The sequence below is a fragment of the Labeo rohita genome, unplaced genomic scaffold (assembly GCF_022985175.1).
Source record: "Labeo rohita strain BAU-BD-2019 unplaced genomic scaffold, IGBB_LRoh.1.0 scaffold_523, whole genome shotgun sequence".
Lineage (NCBI taxonomy): Eukaryota > Metazoa > Chordata > Actinopteri > Cypriniformes > Cyprinidae > Labeo > Labeo rohita.
This window is the reverse complement of record NW_026129445.1, coordinates 12094-26457: the sequence shown is the minus strand read 5'-3', so window position 1 is coordinate 26457 and position 14364 is coordinate 12094. Positions and strand designations below refer to the sequence as shown.

Genomic DNA, 14364 nt, shown 5'->3' with positions numbered 1-14364 from the left:
TCATGTTTATCAGCAACACAGCACGTGATATATCCGCCTTCGATCTAGTAGGTGTCTGTTCTACTTGGAGAGGTCTGAACTGTCCGTCTTGACTGCACTTATTTCACTCCTCCCCTCACTGCAGCCTCCTACTCTCGCCTACATTTCAGGCGATGCGAGGTGCATCTCAAACGAGCCTAGTGTCCGACTTGACAGCTCCGTTTTCAACTCCGCCCACGACTGCTCTCGGCTACTCTCGTTGGTCGCCGTCTGTAGCCGTAGATGAAGGCGAACACACCTAAAGTTGCAGGTAAACTTGATCTGCTGACGTTTCACGAACATGAGGCTACGTAGCAAAGGGACATGATCGTTTTGTTTAATTTCCCATACTTGAAGATGCACCAAACAAACTGTGTATTGTTGTCTATACTGCTGATGATCGCCGATGGTACGTATTATTATTATTATTATATGATTATATTATCTGTTTACTCCCCCCTCTCTCTATCTCTCCCTCCCTCAACTATATTTTAGTTTCATGGCACTTGAATCCTGGCTACAAGACTTTATGCGTCTGTCTAATTCATCTTTGATGAATGCCTGATTGGAAAAATTGCAAAATATAAATGGACTTATTCGTATTAGATCAGGTTCTCTAGATAAATTAAGAAAAAAAAATATCTGAAAAGAGTGAAAAATAAAGACCTTAAAGGTTTCTGTATATTTAATGAATTGTTAAAAAAAAAAAAAAAAGTGTCTCTTTCCTACAACACTGTTTTAATTAAGGCATAGAATCATCCAAAATTCTTTATCGTTAAAGAATCGGGTGGAGTTTCAGATTACCTCCTTAAGTGATACTTTTACTTTTTGTGTTGTTTACTGATGTTTTCCTAACTTAATTAGAACTGGTTTATCTGGATTAATTTCAGTTCAACAGAACACCACAGTAAAGTAGAACAGGTTTCAGTATGTCTTAAAAAACAAATACACACACACACACACACACACATACAGTACTGTGCAAAAGTCTTAGGCCACTAGTATTTTCATCAGCTAAAAAATGGTTTAAAGTTAGTTAAAGTCAGTCTGTTGCTGTAGTGTGTCAGTAGGAAGTATCAGTTTACATTTCTAAACATTCATTTTGCCATTAATTATAATAATCCAGTGAGATTTTTGTATGGAGCACAGGCTGTTGTCAGACTCCTTGTGCAAACAGAGGTCTGATCTCTCCATCATTCAATCCAGTCTGTCTTAAGAAAAAGAAAAAATGGAGACAGACTAAATCCAGAAGAACTGTGGCAACATCTCCAAGATGCTTTAAGAGACCTACACCTAGAAAGCTACAGTACTGTTAACATTTTTAGACAGATAGGCACATGAAATGAGGATGCTGTCAAAAACAATGTCATAAATAGATTTTCTTTATCAATGAACTTCTATTAACTAAAATAAATCAGCATTTGATGTGACCATCCTTAGCATTTAAAGTAGCTTTTGCCCTAGGTGCACTTGTGCAGAGTTTTTCAGGTAGCTTTGCAGGTAGGTTATTTGAAACGTCTTGGAGATGTTGAAACAGTTTTTCTGGATTTAGTCTGTTTCAGTTATTCTGTTTCTTCATGTCATTCCAGAGACAGACTGGATGATGGTGAGATTAGATCTCTGTGTGGAGCACTGGCTGTTGTCAGAGTGCCTGTGCAAACAAAAATCTCACTAGATTATTACAATTAATGGCAAACAGAATGTTTAGAAATGTAAATCAATACTTTTTTTACTGACCCACTACAGCAAAAGATAGAAATAACTTACTTGAAACCATTTTTAGCTGGTGAAAATACTAGTGGCCTAAGACTTTTGCACAGTACTGTACATTTAAATTTGATGAACATTTGTGTGTTATTTTATATTTTTTGTTAGCTTTGCATATCAAACATTGCTTTCTTTTGGCCTCAGCCCTGAGTGGTTTTAAATTAAAACTATTTTATTTTCACAGTGAGGTGTGTCAGTCAATGTTGTTCTTTGACATTGTTTCCTCAGGGCGTAAGTCAACTTGTTAAGTCAACTTAAAATAATTTATAACCAGGCTGCCTTAAATTTTTAAGTTCAGTCAACTCAAAAAAAAGTTTATTCAACTTGAAATGTTAAATTATACTAAGTGACAACTTAGATATTTGAGTTGAATCAACTTAAAATTTTAAGGCAGTTGGGTTACTTACCCATCTGTTAAGTTTAGCAAACACAAATATCTATGTTGATGCTTAGTACAACTTAACATTTCAAGTTGAATAAACTTATTTTAGTTGACTGAACTTAAAAATTTAAGGCAGCAGGGTAACAAATTATTTTAAGATGACTTAACAAATTGTGTTTTTTATTTTTTACAGTGCAGTGTTTACAGTTTAAATATATATGAATGTGAAAGAATTTCTGTCAGTGATTCATAAACACAGTTGCTTGTTAAGTTAAAAAAAAATTAATTTAACACAAATAAAGGAATTTGTAAACTTTGAAGATACATTACAAAAAGATACATTTTTATATACATTTTACATCTAAAAGAACAACATTTAAGGTAACAGATGTGATTAACACAAAGAAACCTCCCTCTCTTAAATACTGTGATGCTATAAGTGTGCAGTAAATGTAAACACCAAAATCATGAGGCTGTCAGTGACCCTGTGTGAGTAAACCATCTAAATAACTAGAAACCAAAAATGACATTTGGGGTCGTTCCCTAGTGACTTGAATACGATGATTTGAGAAACTACAAACCAAGCTTTAGTTCATTTTTCTGTCTCAGGGTCAATTGTGCGCGGTCCCTCTGGTCCTCTGGTTGCTCCTCTGGGATCTTCAGTGGTTTTGCCCTGTTATGTTGATAAACTTCTACTAATGAAGGGTCTGGAGGTGGAATGGAGAAGAACAGACTCAGGGACTCTGGTTCATCTGTATGAAGATGGTGAGAGTCGAGCAGAGTCCCAGCAGGAGGATTATCATGATAGAGCTCATTTCTTTAAGGATCAGATTCAACATGGAAACTTCTCCCTCCGTCTGGACAATCTGAGAGCTGAAGATGAGGGACAATACACATGTAGAGTTTACAGTCAGCAGGATTCTGGTGAGGCTGTAGTTCAAATAAAAATTAATAATTTTGGTGAGTACTTATCCCAAGTTCTTTCCTTTACTATGATTTTAGAGAAATTAATTACTGAATTTATATGTCCTGTGATATTTACACTGTTTGTTCATTCAGAGCGTTTGCTAGTATCAGGATCGAGTCGCTCCATATCTGCGTCTGTGGGTGAGGACGTCACTCTGAACTGCTCTGTAGACTCTCACATCACACCTGAACACATTGAAGAGGTTTCGTGGAAGAAAACAGGTGAAGATGAAGATTTTCTGGTCCTGCTCTACCAAAACAAGGAGACTCAATCAAATTCATCAGATGAGCGATACAGAGACAGAGTTGAGTTCTTCACTGCTCAAATCCCCAAAGGAAACTTCTCTCTCAGACTGAAGAGTGTCAGAGCTGAGGATAAAGGAGTTTACATGTGTCAAGTGTTTGCTGGAGGACTTTCAGCCAATGCAAATGTAATACTAGAGAAACTGGGTGAGCCATAAATAAAAAATACATGATCGTTTGACCTGGACAAGCTTAATTCAGTTGTAGTTACATACAGTTTTACATAAAGACAGTTAATTTTCAGGGTTTTAGTAAAGTGTGTTTGATTTATTCCAGTGAATAAATAGTAATTACTGAAATACAGAATTGTTCAAATAACAAGATGGAACAAGTAAAATGGCAAATATCTAGGATTAACATCTAGACAATAATTAAATAGTACTGATTATACTGTATACAAAGACATCACTGTAGAACAACAGTTTATCCACTGTAAAGAAATACAGTAGAAGATGGCAGAAGTACAACACCACTATTTCTGTTTGTCCTCATTGTGCATGTGAGTTGCCCACAGAGAACAATTGAAAAGAGTCTATATTTATGATTCACAATCAGTGTGAAGACTTGACAACTTCACAAAACCACTAGAAGTTATATTTGTTTGTTTATCTTTAAATTTTACACATTCTTTTTTGTTCAGTGTCTGATGTTTGTGTTTCATAGGTTTCTCTGTTTTACACATAATGGTGTTGATTGTCTGTATTGCTGCATCTGGATCTGCTCTTCTGCTCTGCTGTCTGATTTACAGCAGACCACTGGATAAAGGTAAGCGTGTGCCATGACAATACTCTCCTATTATGTGATTGTGTAATTTTCAGCAAAATAATAATAATTCTAATAATAAATAATAATATAAATATAGCAGCGATTATTGGGCTCCAAGCACAAATGGCTTGTGTAGATGATAACGTTATGGTCATGTATCTTTTCAAAAAAAAAATAATTGGACCTTAATCTTATTGGTTGGATCATACAGACCTTATAACCTCTTATCGATGGTTGGCCAGTTTACATGTTGGTCAGAAGTACTAGCCTCAGTGTGCTGTTCTTGTCAGGAGTGAATGCCCTGCAGAATAAAACAGCTAAAACCAGCCTAGATTAAAGTCTCCCATCAGGAGAGATACTTTGCAACCGATGCACCGTTTTACACATTAGCCTTTGGGTGGATATATACAACAGAGATGAATATTTGTGGAAACTCCCTTGGCAAATAAAACTTTGTATTGGCCAATTCACCCAAAGGTGGGTGTGGTAGGGAAACTATTAAAATACCCTAACTCCAACCCATCCATGCTCAAACCCTTCGAGACACTCTCTAAGACTCATCACCTTTGAGTCAATTTTCCAGTAGTTTATCTTCAAGTAACTCTGTCAACTCGCTGTGGATTTTCCTATCTTCAGAAGAGCTAGAGTAAATGCTACATTTTGAGTTTACTACAAGTTAAGTTACTGCTAGTACTGACTAAAGTAGGAAAGTTATTCTTTCTTGGCCAGAAAGTAACCTTTTCTAGAATTGATAAATGATTATACAGTCTATTCGGTGGACGAACAGATCAAATAATTGTAATGTTAATTCTGCTACAGTTAATTCTAAGATCTGATTAAAATATTCATAATTAATTATAACCAGTTATAATTAATCATAAATATTTCCCTTTTGAGCTAATTTGCTACATTTCTCATTTTGTTATTTGCAGTCCATAAAGTCCATCTATTTTCATTCAAATGCAGGCTCCTTCATCTTTTCTTGCATAATCAGCAACTTCTCCTTGCAGAAAATGGCAGATAGCGCATCTGTCTCAACTTCGTTAAAACAGTACGTCATCATGACGTAGAGTATCTGGCACATGCGCATTACACAGAAAGTTGATAGAACCTATGTTTTGTTGTTATATGAACATGTTATTTAAAGTTTTTAATTTCTGTTTAAGTTGAGGTTATTCCAACTCGTCCTATTGTGTAGTGAGACACTGCAAGTTGACAGGGCATGATTTAACTTGTCAACCTGACTAAAACTCAGAATAATTTTTTACAGTGTGTTGTAGTCTTTTTAAAGAATGTTAGAAGTTGCGCTTGAAATATTTTGTGCAAAAAATGACGACAACATGCGTGAGCAAGCGCGCAGCTCGTTAATACCGAGCTCTGATTGGCCAATTGCCGTTATTTAGTTTATAAATTATTATACGTAGATAATTTTATTATTTAATTTGCACAGTAGGTTTTATATAATACACAGCATTTTTAATCTAAAGAGAATGGTAAGGAGGGATGGTGGTTTTACAGAGGGGATGCTTTTTGTCATTTTTTTCAACAAGGGGGATGTCATCCCACCTCAATTCAAGCCCTGCGATAAGAGTTGGGGAGCTGAACCATTCAGGGCTTTATAAGTAATTAGCAAAATATTTTAAAATGTATGAGGTGTTTAATAAGGAGTCAGTGCAGTGTTGTCAGAACCAGGCTAATATGTGACCCTGGACAACAAAAGGGTCATAAGGGTCAATTTTTCGAAACTGAGATTTATACATCATCTGAAAGCTGAATAAATAAGCTTTCCGTTGATTAGGATAGGACAATATTTGGCTGAGATACAACTATTTGAATATCTGGAAACTGAGGGTGCAAAAAAATCAAAATAATCAAAATATTGAGAAAATCACCTTTAAAGTTGTCCAAATTAAGTTCCTAATAATGCATATTACTAATCAAAAAATACATTTTGATATATTTACAGTAGGAATTTTGCAAAATATCTTCATGGAACATGATCTTTACTCAATTTCCTAATGATTTTTGACATAAAAGAAAAATCTATAATTTTGACCCATACAATGTATTTTTGGCTATTAATAATAATAATGATGATGATGATGATGATAATAATACCTTTTATTTATAGGTGCCTTTCAAGACACTTAAAGACACTTAAACAATAAAATACAAAGCATAAGACGCAAGTGTTATAACAAGACATTAAACAAGCAAGTCATTAAAAGCTATTCTAGACAAATATATCTATTTTATATCTAATTTATCTGAGCTTTAAAATGGGAAATTGAATCCAGCTGGTGAATGTGCAAAGGTAAAGAGTTCCATAACTTTGGTGCTGCAAAACTAAAAGCTGTACAACCAAAGGAACTCATCTTAATATGATCATACGTCATGGTTCTAGTATGAACTCTAGCTGCTTGGACCAGCTGGAGATTGTTTCCCATTCCTCCCCACTCTTCAAGAACTGTACTCATCCAGAGTGAGGAAAAGGGCAGGTGAATTCACTCTGCACCCCTCACATCCAGGCCACTGGATCTTTGAACTGTTGTCGTCTGGTCAGCACTACAGAGCACTGAGCATGAGAAAAGACAAGCACAGGATTTTTTTTCTTTTCTCAGGCCGTCTACTTTATGATCAGTTAAATGCCCTCAGTGTACAATAAACGTGCAATAACAACACTATTTATATTTACCATACCATAGCTCGTATTCACATTACCTTGCATTTGTAATGTACCATTTACTAATAATTATTTTACTCCTCACCAACAGACTCTACTGCAACAAAACTTGTCAAGACGCTTGGGTATCTTCATTTGTTTCTTCCAAATATAATGATGTTTTTGGCTTTTGTCTTCTGGGGTGTTACAGAAGGTGAGTGTTTCAAATCTAGTCAGATATATACTTTTCTCTGGATATATAACATACAATTCTTGTGAAAAACAATGCTTTTGTGACCTTATGCTGAAGTGCTTTTGCATTAGTATTCAGACCCTCATGGAAAAAAATGCTGGAAAAAAAGTCTGTTAAATAACAGAAAAGTACTGTTTAATTAAAAACATTGCTCAAATACTTTGTGTACCTACAATAATTTGTAAAATAATTCAAACTAAAATGATCAGTTTATCTCAAATTTCTTGGAGTTAATCATTTGGTAGCAATAGCACACATGCATGAATATCACTGCTTTTAGCAGTATAACATGTTTTGGTTAGTCCTAAACCTAAACACAGACTCTACTCCTCAGCACAATATTACCCTCCAAAACAGACCCTTTATATCCCAGCATAACAGAACATTAAACATTAACAGGGCCTTACACAAAGTAACTACCTAAACAATGGGTTGTTATGTCTGAGCTAAGAGCTGAGTAACACAAAAACTACCCAAACAAGAGCTGTACTCATCCAGAGTGAGGAAAAGGGCTGGTAAATTCACGCTGGATCCCTCACATCAAGGCCACTCGATCTTTGAACTGTCACCATCTGGTCGGCACTACAGAGCACTGAGCACCAGATGCAAAAATGGGGAGGAGGGTTGTTTAAATGGAAATACAAGTCAAACCAAAACTTCTAAACAAATTTACAAGAAAAAAAAAATTATGTATTAATGTTTCATCTTCGTTACCACAAAATGTGCAAGTATAGGAATATCAACATATTTGGATACAGTTTAATTAACAGGGTATATTTTATGCAGTATTTTAAAGTGGACTTCTTTGGTCTTATTAGGAGGTCTTATTAAGAAAATATTTATGGGGCAACACGCATGCTTCAAACTATATTATCATTACATTACCAATGGGATCTGCCTTGAGAAACAAAATCAATAATAAATAAATCAAAGGTCGGTCCGTCACTTAATTCGGATTGTGATGTGCACTAGTGTCTGTGAATATTGAAACCCAAAAAGGCGGTCTAAATATGAATCCTGCATGTTCCGTTTGCATCTGTATGTATGAATGGCAGAGATGCGGTTTTGTTTACTTCATAAATACTGAAGCACGCGTGACGCTCACTGTGATTTTTGGGCTCTTCGTCTCACTGTATGACGGCATGAACACAACATTACTCTTGCTGTGAGAGTCACTTCATGTGAATTTTACCGTTTCATTTGCAAAAACTACCATCATATCATACTGTATACAAACAGAAACTAAACGGCATAAAAAATAAAAGTACAGTTTAACATGTAACAGAAATATATAAGCCTTGTATTACTTTTGTACAGTAAAATGTAGGTCTTTATATTCCTATTTCTGCCAAGTTTAAATGAAACAATTAAATGATAAAAATACATATTACTACAAGATTAACCAATTAAGTAATCTTGTATCAATCAGTTTTATTAAATATACAATTAGAATAATAAAAAAAAAAAAAACATACAACATTTGGATTTCTTAAATGCCTTTGTAGCCAATTTATTTTAAACACGTAAAAATTATACACTGTAAAAAAAAATCCATAAAATTTACAGTAAAAAAATGGCACCTGTGGTTGTCGAAATTTTACCGTACAAAATACGGTAGCAACGTTTTACGGTTTTCGCTTAAATTTACAGGTAAATACTGTAATTGCTACAGAGTGACAGAGGCGAGAAGCAGCGGATCGAAATGCAAAGCTTTATTGTACTGAGACAGAGACATGGTCATAAACAACAGGGTCAGACAATGGCAAACAGCTATATGAGGGCAAGACACAAGAGTAATCCGTGAAACAGGCGAGGGTCAATCAACAGCATACAAACCCATGTTTTAAGAAGAAATCATTGTAGTTGAGAATGTTACCATGGCTGTCCATCATTTCCAGTAAAGAAAAATTATTACACTTAAGTGTAGTCTTCGGTCACTTTAGACCGACTTAGTTTTGGACTTTTTAAAATCGGAATGGTATGAAATCTGGTGACTTTTATGGCACTTGTTATGTGAACACGTACAGCAATGAAGTGGTGACACTCTGAAACACCCAGAGTGCGAAATACACACTCATCCCGCCTATGAGTGTGTATTTCTGGTGCAACTGTATCTTAGAGAAAAGTTTAAGAATTTGTGAAATCAATTCAATAATCAAAAAAAAATGAAATGAATGGGAAATTAATTGGAAATCTGCAATGAACAGCTATTAGAAGCAAGAAGTGAGCACTGCCTCTCAGGCTTGTTCCTTTGTACCAAATACTAAAATACTGCATTAAAAATATATATTTATTAAATATATATATATTTTAAAAATTGTATTGTTTTCGATGGGGAAGAAAATTGATAATAATTATTGCATAAATATTAATTAGTACAATAAAATAAAAAGACAAAATATTATGGAACAAAAATTTATTACATGGATTTTACTGAAGAAAAAAAAAAGAGACATTTCAGGTGTCCGGTCACTTTTGAACATAAAGAACATGAGTGTGGCTCACACAAGGGTTAAACCAGTTTTCATTAAATAAAGACTTATTACAGTATACAATAGAATGATTATTCCAAATACAAGTCTTGTAAGTACTGAAGTTGTGAGAAAACGCTAATTTCCAAAACAAAAATACTTGCTGATGAAAGACAGAGAATCAGAGAAGTAACTTGGGCACCTTTTGTTTCTCCAGTCACTTGAATTTGCCACAGATTTTAACCATTTAAAGTGTAGAAACATCTTAAAGATGATCCAGTGGCTGATGATACACAGGGCAACTTTTTGAGCAATGTTGCAGGGCAACTTTGGGCAATTTTGCTGTCAACAGGCAACCAGGTGAGACACACGGCTCACAATCGAGCTAAATTATCCAGATAGAAATTTGTTTTCAATTCTCAAAGGAAACAAGCCCAAACAACATTGCTCAAAAAAAGTTGCCAGGCAAAATTTAATTTAATTTAATTTATTTTTTTATTGAATTTTTAATTTTATTTAATTTTCAATTTAATTTTAGCATTTTATTTTATTTAAATTAATTTATGTATGTATGTATTTATCAGGTTTTTGATTTGTCATTATGAGGTGTAGAGTGCAGATTAATGTGGGAAAAAATGATTTAAGAATTTTAGCATAAAGCAAAATAAAATAAAAAATGAAGGAGTCTCAAGTCAATAATTTCATAATAATTGATTTTATTGCAGGATTTCTGTATGAGACGATCTGTTGCTGTGCTCTTTATATTCTGAGGCCTCTGATGTTGATTTATGTTGCACCGTATTTAGAGAAGAAATCAGGTTTGCATTTCTCATTGAATAAAAAAAAAAAAAAAATCATCCAGGTTTTCTCGCATAATGGCTGAAATTCCCATAATCTCTGTATTAGTTATCTTTATGGGATTTTTAGACATAAATGAATGTGCAGCTATGTGGAAATAGATTATTGATTTGCTTTTATTGTAATAATTGCATATATTTATTTGTATTAAAACATTTTTGTTCACAGAAGTCTATATTCACTCTGAATTTCTCATTTTTATGGTGGTCTATTTTTCAGGTTGGTAAATCCAAACATTTTTATGATCATTTATCATGCTGTCTATAATGCACAATATTAGTTCAAAGTAATACAGTGACCTAAAATTCCAGCATTGGATAAATACTTTAGTGTATCGTGACTAATATATCAACTTTACCACCTTGCAACTAAGAAATGTAATGTAGCTCCTCAGTTGTGAAACTATTCATTTTTTGGAGTAGCGCTGACAAAAAAACAACAACAACAACAAAAAAAAAAAAAACATGTTTTTCCTCTAAAGAGCTTTGACAAAATTCAACTACTCTCTGGAACTGCTGCGCAGCTGTGCTTTTACTGAATAGTCACATACGTTAGAATGCTGTCAGCCAATCATAATAAAGCATTTAACAGTCACATGGTTTAAGGTTTGCTGTTACTTTAATTTACTTTACTTATCTTTATTGTCAATTCTTTATTACAATTCTTCGCATAGACGGTAGTATACATACACATGCAGCAGCAACTCAACACAACACAACATACATAAAAACACATATTTATGATAAATCATTTAAAAACATAACTGCAGCAGGTACAAAGGAATTCTTGTATCTGTTTTTGAATTTTGCTGTTATTCTGTTTCAGTTCTTTTGAGCCGTGCTTGGGAAAATATTGTACATTATGCAGTTTCTGAAAAAATATCAATAATAGCCATGTTTGTAGTTGTGATTCTGCTCATTGTGATCTTCATCATTGACTGTAAGTATTTCTGTCTGTTTCCATTTGTTTGTAGAGTATAAGTGCTGTGAATCTGTTTTATCATCTTATATTAACTTTTATTTATAATCTCCATTATAAGTAATCACATTTAAAGCAGAAATGAAGAAAACATTTGGATTGATGTCTTTTTTATTTTTTTAGTATTTACTGAAAACGAGGAGATGCCATGTCATGGGGAGATATGTAAATGGATATGGGATAAAATACCAGATATAGCTGCATTCAGCATTTTCATTCTGCCTTCATTACAATTCACCCTCCTGTTCATCGCTTTTAGAACCACTGGAGGAGGTTAGTGACTCTTTATCAAATCTGTGACATTAATAAGAAGTAAAAAGGAAAAATATTCACTAGTGAGAACAGCAGTAATAGTGTTTAACACTGTGAATTAATTAGGTAGGCCTATTATCTTTGTCCATAAATTAATTTAGAAGAAACAGAAAAGCGTTGCATTTTCCTGTTGAAAACCCTTATTACAAATGTCCATATGCTGTTACAGAACACTGAAAATTATTTAATTAAACCTTACACAAATGTTGTCATGCTTGTGTTTTTAGGGATTTTTGTCTCCATTATTTTCCCATTGTTCTTTTTTCTGACATTGTCCTGTCTGAATGACATAAACAGAGAGAAAAGCTGTAAGTATGTGATGAATGTATCTGTCTATAGTTCTGTGTGATCAGTGAGTAAATACAGTTTCAGTGTCTGTATATCCTTAAATCTGGATGTTTCAAAGACCAGTGTCACAGTTTAATCTGAATTTATGGCTCAAATTTCAGTTCAGTGGTTAAATTGTGAAATGTTTTCTCTGTTACGTAATCATCTTTACATTTTGTGTTTTCCTTTGATGTTCACAATTTTAAATATCCAAGTAAACTCTATTTTGAACAGATTATTAAATTAAAATATTCAAATCTATTTTTTTCAGGTTCAAATTTGCTCAATATAATATCATGGATGATCTTCATGTTTATTATGATTGCAGTAATGCTTTATTTTTACATCACAGCCCTGAAAAATGAAAAAGGTACAATTACATTTATAATAACAGGAAATCATTAAAAACACATTTTTTTTTTTTAATTCCCTCTCAGGGCAGAAGGTTCATGTATGTTTCACTTATAAATGAACATCTGAACATGAATTTCACCAGTCAATGAATATTTAATATAATAAAATCTTATATAATACAAATATACTTGTGCAGATGGTGCAGGGTGGACCTGTACAGCTGTATTTGTGCAAGTGCTGTGGATGATCGCAATGTACATTCACGTGACTGAAGATCTGGGTAAAGTATTAATCATCTATTGCATTTATCTTTCATAAGTTTTTCTATCTCGGTTTAGGTTTATATACGTGTCATGACAAAAGGACCCAAAAGCAAAGGCTGATCAAACAAAGGTATTTATTAATCTTCAAAAAAAAAAGGCAGTCTGCCGTTCACTGGCCAAAAGGGCGTACGCAGTACTGCAGGGAAAACTCAGGGGAAAAACTGCAACAAAGGAAAAAACTTTAAGAGAAGACAGTCCCGGGGAGCAGGGCGAGGGGCGACAACCTAGACTGTGCAGACAGGTCCGGAGAGCAGTGTCCGGAGTGCCCGCGGCGGGCAACTGGATGGCTGGACAAAATACTGATAAATAGCTTGACAAGACACGACTGACACTAGACACGAACAGATAAGACTTGATCTAGAGCAGAGCTTCAGATATACAGACAAATCGGTAGCAGAGCACAATAATCTGGCGAAAAGCCTAGGAACATGCGGAGAGAAACATGCAGGGAAATCAGCGCAAAAAGAGAACAGGTTTGTTGTTACCGCGAACAGCTGAGTCTAGAATAGGAGCGCAAGACAAAAGGTGTGTTCGACTTCATCTACGGCTACAGACGGCGATCAACGAGAGTAGCCGAGAGCAGTCGCGGGCGGAGTTGAAAACGGAGCTGTCAAGTCGGACACTTTCTGCTCTCGTTAGTGACGCTCTCGCGGTGTTTGTGTAACCCACTCAAGTAATTAAATTTATGGATTGATGGAAGACTTCTATTAATATTTCTGATCTTTGATAATAATTGTTTCTTTATACACTTTATTATTATTATTATTATTATTTATTTATTTTTATTTTTTGCCTAATGCATAGTAAGTGCAGGCATGTAAAACAAGTGTATAAATGTATTTTATTTAATTCTGTTGTCAAATAGAATTTACTATTAGAGAAGTGCGTCGATGGTTGCTGACGTCACTTTTGCGCCAGCTCGTGGCGAGAGATTTCTTTTTTTTTATTTTTTTTTTCAGTTACATTTATTTTGCAATTATGTACATATTAATACAAATATATACATCTCACAACAGAAGTAGAAAAAGGGTATACAGAGAGAATAATAATAAAATAAAAAAGAAACACACAAAAGAACAAGTGCATGTACATGAGTAAAAAAGGATAAAAGAAAAATTAAAATTAAAACATTTAACTAACCAAATTAAATTTACACAGTGCTTCATAAGTCTTTTTAGCTTTTCTGTTTCTAATATTTTGCAATGTAATACCATATTGTTTAATTTCTTTTAATAAAATGTTCACAATTTGGCTTAGCTTTTGTCCATTTCTTTACATGAATATGATATTTTCCAAGTAAAACAATTAGTTGAGTAAGAAAGGAAATTGTACTTTTAGAATCAATAGTATCTTGTACAAAGAAAAATACAACATCATACATTTCTATTTGTATTAATATACCAAACATTCTAGAAATGAAGTTAGAGATATCTACCCAAAATAATTTTGAGTATACACATTGAAAGAAGAGATGAGTCACAGACTCTTTAACAACACCACAAAACTCACAAGAATTTTCTAAATCCAATTTGAACCGTTCAAATAATTCTTTAACGGGGTAAATTATGTGTAATATCTTAAAAGATACCTCTTTTACTTTATTACTTACAAAAAATTTACTTGTT

General features: G+C 33.9%; 1 protein-coding gene across 3 annotated transcripts; it reads left to right on the top strand.

The window, feature by feature from the left end:
- Positions 1–288: 288 nt before the first annotated feature.
- LOC127161013 (uncharacterized) lies at positions 289–13394 on the top strand. 3 transcript variants are annotated; one of them, XM_051103660.1, is made up of 12 exons: positions 289–427; positions 2777–3127; positions 3227–3583; positions 4100–4201; positions 6976–7077; positions 10313–10405; positions 10614–10664; positions 11271–11384; positions 11547–11696; positions 11963–12043; positions 12334–12432; positions 12613–13394. In XM_051103660.1, exons 1-12 carry the CDS (start codon positions 343–345, stop codon positions 12732–12734), a joined length of 1707 nt encoding a protein of 568 aa, XP_050959617.1. In that variant the 5' UTR covers positions 289–342; the 3' UTR covers positions 12735–13394. The 3 variants fall into 3 exon arrangements, with proteins under 3 accessions (XP_050959617.1, XP_050959618.1, XP_050959619.1); XM_051103661.1 differs by lacking the exon at positions 12334–12432; XM_051103662.1 differs by lacking the exons at positions 10313–10405; positions 10614–10664.
- The last annotated feature ends 970 nt before the right edge of the window (positions 13395–14364 follow it).